Source organism: Carcharhinus amblyrhynchos, chromosome 27 (genome assembly GCF_965287045.1).
Source record: "Carcharhinus amblyrhynchos chromosome 27, sCarAmb.v2.hapA, whole genome shotgun sequence".
In the NCBI taxonomy this organism is placed as follows: Eukaryota; Metazoa; Chordata; class Chondrichthyes; order Carcharhiniformes; family Carcharhinidae; genus Carcharhinus; species Carcharhinus amblyrhynchos.
The window spans coordinates 40285877-40294605 of NC_137350.1; the positions used below are offsets into that span (position 1 = coordinate 40285877).

At 45.6% G+C, this 8729-nt stretch overlaps 1 protein-coding gene across 1 annotated transcript in view; it reads left to right on the plus strand.

Annotated features, from left to right (window-relative positions):
- Positions 1–8502, plus strand: part of krt222 (keratin 222) — a 29712-nt gene extending 21210 nt beyond the window's left edge. The window contains exons 5-6 of the mRNA XM_080213376.1: positions 3001–3136; positions 8141–8502. Coding sequence (XP_080069502.1) covers positions 3001–3136; positions 8141–8354 — 350 coding nt within the window. The 3' untranslated portion in view covers positions 8355–8502. The remainder of the gene's footprint in view (positions 1–3000; positions 3137–8140) is intronic.
- Positions 8503–8729: the final 227 nt, after the last annotated feature.

Here is an 8729-nt window from a genome sequence, read left to right on the forward strand (position 1 = left end):
TGCCTCTCATTTTTCAAAACTCCACGGGAATAGACCCAACCGATCGTCTTTTCTCATAAGGCAACTCTTTCATCCTTGGAATGAACCTAGTGAAACTTCTCTGAACTTCCTCCAGTATCCTTCCTTAAATAAGAAGGCCAGAACTGCAGTTGGTGTGCACTTGAACTCTGGGCGTGGTCTCCCCAGTACCCTGTACAGTTGTAGCAAGAATTCTCTAATACTTCATTCCTGTTGCAATAAAGCTCAACATCCCATTTACCTTCTGAATAATTTGTTGTACCTGTATTAACTTTCTGTAATTTGGACACCCAGATCCCTCTGCAAGCTTTTTTCTATTCTTTTCCCACTGCATCTGCCAATTCTTTTGACCCCCTCACTTCACCTATTTATACTCCTTGGCCGATTTTTTGTATCCTCCTCACAATTTACTTTCCTGCCGATCTTTGTATCATTGGCAAATTTGACTACAATCCCTCCATCCAATCAGTAGTGTAGATGGTGGCTTTTTGGGTCGAGTTTCCTCTACTAGGTGTCGCCCCCTTTTCCCCACACCATGATCTGTAGGAAGAAGGAGGATGTGGATGATTCCGGTCTCAGTGTGAACAGGAGATTCCTATTGGTCAGGAAGAGAGGGAAAACTAGGAGTATTATTTTCATTGTATCATAGAACCATACAGTGTAGAAGTAGTCCTTTGGCCCATCGAGTCTTCACCTGACCTCCTTGAGACGTATAAGATGATGAATGGGATGGATAGGATAGAGGTGGAAAGACTCTTCCCGCTCAAAAAAGACAGTAGGACTAGGGGGCACAGCCTCAAGATAAAGGGGGGGCAGTTCAGAACGGAGTTGAGGAGGAACTTCTTCACTCAAAGGGTGGTGAATCTCTGGAATTCTCTGCCCGTTGAAGTGGTGGAGGCTGCCTCGCTAAATATTTTTAAGAAGCGGGTTGATGGGTTTTTGATAAGAGAGGGGATTAAGGGTTATGGGGAGAGGGCGGGAAAGTGGAACTGAGCCACGACAGATCAGCCATGATCTTATTGAATGGCGGGGCAGGCTCGAAGGGCCAGATGGCCTACTCCTGCTCCTATTTCTTATGTTCTTATGTTCTTATGTTCTAATCCTGTTTACCAGCACTTGGCCCATAGCCCTGCAGAACCTCATTCCGACAGCTTCTCTGAACAGAGACTGTGTTGTTTCTATTGATTTCCTGGATGGGTGTCGCTATCAATCTTCTATTTATATCACTGACAGCTTGAGACAGTGCTTCCTGGGGGGCGGGGAGGGAGGAAGGGGGAGTACCAGAAAATGGCCAAAAAGGTTTGTGTTATGAAAATATAATGTAACTAGTTCACTGATGTATTTCAAAGAAGCCTGGCCTCTGAAACAGTCCGAAACGCTCCACCATTCCAGTCCCGCACCTACTGAAGCAACCCAGCCAATTAATTATCCATTAAAACATCTTCACAGGACAATTCAGAATGAACAGTGACAGTGGGATGATCTTGTAGCGCAATGGATAGTGTCCCTGCCTCTGAGCCAGAAGCTCCGGGTTCGACTCCCACCCCAGGATTTGATGGCCTGGGAAGGTGCGTACGTAACGCAACCAAACACATTGAGTGCCAACCTGCAAATCCCTCCAAATTTGTCAATGGCTGGTGGTTAGAGCAGGAGAGACTCCGGGGGAGGGAGGGAACAACTCTCCCAGTCCACTGCACTGCTCAAATAACATTATGAATGCACTGGATCTAGCTATTGATCAGGGCATGGGGGGGTCAGAGAGACAGCGATGTGGGGAGTTGTGGACCGGCCAACGATCAGGCCACGAGGGGTTCAGAGAGAGACAGCGATGTGGGGTTATGGGGCTGGCCAGCGATCAGGCCATTGCGGGGGGGGGGGGTGGTCAGAGGGACTGCGATGTGGGGGTTGCGGGGCTGGCCAGCAATCAGGCCATTGCGGGGGGGGGTGGTCAGAGGGACCGCGATGTGGGGGTTGCGGGGCTGGCCAGCAATTGGGGACCTGCAATGTGAGGCTACTGCGCATGTTCCGATCTCTGCTCTGACAGATCAGCGCATGCGCAGTGGCCCACTCAGCGCTTTGCTGCCGGCGTCTCAGGTGAGAACAGGCCCCACCCACTAGTTTCCAGAGTGAATCCCCCGAGGGCAGTCTGTGATGCTCCGAGTGTGGGAGATTCAACCTGAAAATCACACTCACAAAATCAACAGCACTGGAGAGAATCCCAGCCCTGATCAGACACACTTGATGTGCAGTAGTGCCCATCAAACTGTAAACCACTGGTGACAGACTAGTGGCCTGTTCTGGAAATCATTAGGTCTGGAAAAAGATGGAAATCTGCCTTGGTGCACCAGTAGGAGTGGGAACAGAATTGGAGTAACAGTAGGCTGGTTACTCTCTAGCTCAGGTCATTGTCTGTGCAGAGTCTGCATGTTCTCTCCATGTCTGCGTGGGTTTCCTCCGGGTGCTCCGGTTTCCTCCCACAGTCCAAAGATGTGCAGGTTAGACGGCTTGGCCATGCTAAATTGACCCTACTGACAGGGGGCTAGCTAGGGTAAATGAATGGGATTATGGGGATGGGGCCTGGGTGGGATTGTGGTCAGTGTAGACTCAATGGGACGAATGGCCTCCTTCTGCACTGTATGCTTCTCTGATTCGATGAATGAGCAGAAAGAAAACTCACATTTTTAAGCACAGAGCTATCAGCCTGTGTTTCTGCAAACTGTATTGCTGATGTCCCCTCTCTTCCTGCAAAGATCTTCCTGCCCAATGTGAGGAGTTTCTCCCCCATTGGACATTAATTTTTAAATCAAAGTTTCTGTGAGAGTTGTGGGGCCAATCCCAGCTCACCATTCCCCTGCTCCCCTACAAGGCAGCCATCCCGTTGTAGTTAGGGAGTGGGCTGCTCCTATACCTCCTAAACACCATCACCTTACGGTAAAGATGGATAGCCGCTGAGTTCTGACTGTTAATAGACTTGATCCACAGGGTTTGATGGGACAGCGTCTCCAGTAGTTTCTGCCATCGCGAGTCGGCTGGAGCAGAGGATTGAGATGGTGACAACTCAGGAAATATTAGGGTGCAGTTCAGTGGCGGAGAGTTCGAAAGCTCATGGCAAAATTCAGTAAGTGTGACCATTCTTATTCCATTCTTAACAGAGCATTGAGTATGTCAAACAAAATTGCTGCCAAACTCATGGCCCATTCCTCATGATTATGGTCGATGGTCATTATTGATCCACTAAGTTACCAGTTTACACTGAGGAAAATGGGTTAGATTTTCACCACCAGGAGGGGTAGCTCCAGTTGGTTTAAAGGGCCCCATTATGCTCAGTCTTCACTCGGGATGGGGCAGGGTATGTTGGGAGGTGAGGGGATGGATTGGGGGCAGGGGCAGGTTGGTCCCACCAACCTTGAAAGCTAATTACAGGGGGCTGCAGTGGTGGAGCTGTGCCAAGGCGAGCTGGTTAGAAAGCCATCTGGAAAATCTCACCTGTACTCATTCCCAATGCTTGGCTGAGCTCCAAAACTCACAAATGTCTAAGCTTAAACGGGGATTCTGTTTTGACAACTGAATTGGGTGTTTACTTTGTTGATTGCCTTTTTTTAATTAGAAAAAGTTATTTTTTCTGTAATCTTTGTCTCCATGTCTATATGCTTATTTAGACAAGATTGAGAAATGTGAAGTGGTTAAGCTTCTTTTACTAATATTATAATTTCCATGTCAGATTGACACTTTTGAAGGCCTTTAAAAACAGCAATTTATTCCAAAGCGGATTTCTGAATGGGAGATTCTTTTCTCAGGATTTCAACACTTGTGCTTTTTTGTGGCTGATTGGTCCAGTACATAGTGAATACTGGGTGAATGGGCAGAGAGGGCGAATAGAAGCCAATGAGAGGGCATGGAAAAGGTGTGGAAGCTATGGACAAGACCTTCTGAACTCACCTTTCAAAAGCTTCCCGAATGGTTCATGATTCCTATGAGGGGTCGGGAACCCTGAGTCACAGAGTGTTTGGCCCAGCTCCAGTACAATATTATTAAACTAGAAAGAGTGCAGAAAAGATTTACTAGGATGCTACCAGGAGTTGAGTTATAAGGAGAGGCTGAATAGACTGGGACTTTTTTCCCTGGAGTGTAGAAGGCTGAGGGGTGACCTTATAAAGGTCTATAAAATAATGAGGGGCATAGACAAGGTAGATGGTCAATATCTTTTCCCAAAGATAGGTGAGTCTAAAACTAGAAGGTGTAGGTTTAAGGTGAGAGGGGAGAGATACAAAAGTGTCCAGAGGGACAATTTTTTCACACAGAGGGTGGTGTGTGTCTGGAACAAGCTGCCAGAGGTAGTAGTAGAGGTGGGTACAATTTTGTCTTTTAAAAAGCATTTAGATAGTTACATGGGTACGATGGGTATAGGAGGATATGGGCCAAATGCAGGCAACTGGGATTATCTTAGGGGTTTAAAAAAAGGGCAGCATGGACAAGTTGGACTGAAGGGCCTGTTTCCATGCTGTAAACCTCTATGACTCTATGGCTGTACAATCTGTGCCTGGCTTTCTCTCCAGAGGGCAATTCTGAGGGACCAATGTTGCTGAGGAGCTAGAGTCACATCTCAATGCAAAGCCAAAAAGGACAGGAGCTGTCCTTTCCGACTGGCACTGGAGAACCAGTTGGAGTTCACACATTTTGTAATCAGATTTTTAAAACTAACTTCAAATTCCTGCCCTGCGGGGATTTGAATTCACATTCACTTGGTTATTCTTTCAGAACAATAACCCCACGTTACTGTACCCTGGCCATTATGAGGTGATCTGGTTTCTTTCAATGGCATACAGTTATCAGCGAGTTAACTTTTGAATCTGAACACTATGGGTGGAATTTTACTGACACGTCCACCCGAGTTCCATACGATCCCGCCCGAGGGCAACAGAGAACGCCGTTTCCCGAGCCTCGCCTGCTCCCGGAATCAGGACAGGCATGCTGGTAAAATTCTGGCCAATGTGAGCACTCGATAGAGATATTGTATCCACTATCTACAGCAACATAACTTGTAATAAAGAAAGAATTACATTTATGTTGCACTTTACGCAATTTCAGGATGTCCCAACATTCTTCACAGCCAATGAAGTACTCTTGCAGTGTAGTCAATTTTATAAAGTAGAAATTGTTGCACCGAATTTGTGCACAGTAAGCTCTCACAAACAGCAATCCCATTCTAACCAGATACCCTGTTCTTTTAATGACATTGCTTCAGGAGCTAAAATTGGCCAGGGCTCGAGAGAGAACTTCAAGTTAGTGCAGTGGAATCCTTTATATCTCCCTGAAAGGAGCAGTTTAAAGATTTATCCAAAATCTGACACTTCTGGCAGCCTCGCACTCACTCAGTACTGTGCTGGAGTTTCAGTCTAGATTTCGTAGTCTCTAGGTTAGGGTTTAAACCCACAACCTTCTCATTCAGAAGTAAGTCCTTTACCTACAGATTAATAAATAGGGTAAGGTATTGGCAAGCTGTTAAATGGAGAACCAGCATGAATCAATTTATTTGTCAGAGAAATGGTAACTGCTAGATGATAAATTCCAAATTCTCATTCATCAGCAAGTTGTCAGGATTAATGCAGAACTTTGAGATTTGCCAGAAATGATTTAGCTGAAAATTATCAGCTATTAGACAATAAATTTTGGGATTATGTCAACAAACTTTCCCACCAACTCACAAAGGTTTGGTTCCACCCTACACAGCTCCTTTCAAAATGCTATCTTTTAAAGAATTCTGCCCTCCGTCCCTCGAAACACAGCAATAGATTCTCCAGCAGACAGACACGGTGCACCCGGGATATCTCAGGAATTCAGACACTGACCCTTGTCTGTACTGAACGGTCTGCAAGTTGTCAGTGTAACCTGGGGCTTGTGAGGAAAGGTTAAAGAACTGAACAGCAAAATTTACAATTCTATAGTCTTTCACAACTTCAGAATGCCTTAAAGCATTTTACAGACAATAATTTTCTGAAGTGCTGTAAAGCAGGAAACATAGCAACTAACTTGCCCGGAGCAGCATTCCACAAAGGACAATGTAATAATAACTAATCTGTTTTAGTGATCTTGGTTAGGGGAAAAATGTTAGTGAGGACAACTGGAAAAACCTGTCTCCTCCTCTTCAACATTGCGACACAGAATTGGTCTGCCTGCGAGAGCAGATGGGCTCTCTGCTTGAATCCTTTTCCAAAATGTTGTCATTTCTAATAGTGCAGCTTCCTCTCAGTACAGGAATGAAGAGTGTCCGCAAGGATTAGGAGCAGATGTGAAGCCCTAACATCTATAATGCCAGAGCATTTCTCATTGAGCTGTAGTTAGAGGTGTCTGGGGGCACATGAGGAAGTCACGATGGGTGTTGATTGTCCAGGCTCCTCTTCACCCCGTAAGCAACTCCTATTATGGACACTAAATCTTGCAAGAGGATCATAATGAGATTTATGCCGGCAAAATTTCAGGATGCGATGTTCCTGGATCCTCCCGGAAAGGACAAAGTGCATGAGCTGAACTTCCATAGATTAGAATAATTAACGGCTTTACACCAGAGCTTCAGGCTACGTGTGATGTTCCTTGCTGCTGGAACGGTCGTGTCAGCGGCAATCACTCGTGGTTTCCAAAACCAATGGAGGAAGGGGGGGAGGTTGGCCTTCTCTGTTCCAGGGGTTTGGGGTGCGTCCCTTGTCTGCTGGGGTCCCCATGTTCATTGTGGGGTGGGATGTCCTTTAGCTTTGAGATTGGGGGGCCTGTTAAAAATGGCATCCCAATTTCCTGATTTCTGTGGAGCCGGTGCAAAATTCGCACTCCCGCTTTATTTTCACAAAAGATCTGGAGTGAAAACCTGCCTGTCTTTCTAGGGAGTGACACGCTAGTTTTCAGTCAGAAGCTGATACTTTGCCATTTTTTTGGAAAATTCTGCTGAATAGCTTGTTCGTCTGTTGATGGCTGCAGATTATTGTATCGCCTGATCTATACCACTATGTAAGGAAATATTGAGCGATCAAGTTAACAACAGAACATCTGAATTTAAGCAAACTGAAATTGCTTGGTTCTCAGAGTTTAAGGTCAGAAACATAGGAACAGGAGGAGGCCATTCAGCCCTCAAATCCTTTACACCATTGAATGAGGTCATAGCTGAACTACAACCTCGTTATCTACCTTTGACCCAAATCCCTTAATAAGTTTGGATCGCAAAAGTTAATGGCTGGAGTTTTACCGGCACACCCGCCCCGATTCCAGGGGTGTGCAAGGCGTGGAGAACGGCATTCTCCATTTGCCTCGGACAAACCTCGGCCAGTAAAATTCCGCCCAATATATCTCAGATTGAAATGTAACAATTAACCTGGCATCAATGGTAGTTTGCAGAAGTGAGTTCAGAAATTCTACCTCCCTTTGTGTGTCGATAGATTTTCTAACTTTATTCCTGAACGGTCTGGCTCTATTTTTAAAATTCTGCCCCTAGTCCTAGACTTTCCAACCTGTGGAAATAGTTTCTCTGTATCTATCCTCTCTCTTCCCCTCTATGTCCCAAAAACTTGGATCAAAGCATCCCTCAAGCTTGTAAACTCCAGGGAATACAGCCTTAGGTACTGAAATTTCTCCTCAAGATTTAATCCTTGGTGGCCTGGTCTCATTCTAGTGGATTAACGCTGCACTCCTACCAAGAACATTGTACCCTTGTGGTGTCCGGAACAACTGACTGTAACTCCAAGTGTGGCCAAACCAGTGATCTATATTTCCGTATACATGAAGAGTTATATCAGATAGATAGGGGAGAAACAGTATCCCCAGGGATAGAACTAAAGAACATGAAGATAGAACTAAAATATTTAGAAACAAAGTTGTGATCTGGAATGTTCTATCTGAGAGGGTGGTGGAGCAGATTCGATAAGGGAATTGGATAAATGCTGGCTGGGTAGACATTTTCAAGGTATGAGGGAAGATTCGGCCAGTGGGACTGACTGGATAACTCTTGCAAAAAACCTGCACTAGCCCAGTGGGCCGAAAGCTTAATTCAGTGTGCTGAGGTTCTATCAAGTCTACCAATCAATGCCTGCTGTCGTGTTCAAAGTCTGTCTGCTCAATGCACTTGTGATTGTTTCAGGACAGAGAAGGTGGACGAGGTTATCAAAGAGTGGGAATGTTCCTTTTTCAAGGATAATCCACACCTGCGGAAGAAATCCACCTCACTGCGGTTTGATCTGCACCTGGCTGCGACGGATGAAGGTTGCTCGCAGACCAAGCAAGGTAGCCTCCCCGACATCGAACTCAGGCTGGTGATGAGAAAATCAAGCAGCATTCCATCTCTCAAATCATAACTGTCGCCAAAGCACAGCGTAACGAGTGCGATATACAACACGCACTATCCTCCATCTCTACTTGAAGCTCTCGCATTGTACTAATCGGTGTATAAGTGGGGGTTCAGTGTGGGGGCGGGGAGTGTTCTTTCAATATTTATTACATTTCTAAATGAACGAAGGTGCATGAAAAACCAACTGTAAGTTTATCAATTTATCCGAGGAGTGTTACTGCGAATCAAAATACTGCAGATGCTGGAAATCTGAAATCAAAACTGTGGGAAAACTCTACAGGTCTGGCAGCATCTGGAGAGAGAGGAAGAGCCTTAATGTTTCAGGTCTGATGAACTTTCTGAAGAACTGGCCATCGACCTGAAATGTGCACTCTCTTTCTCC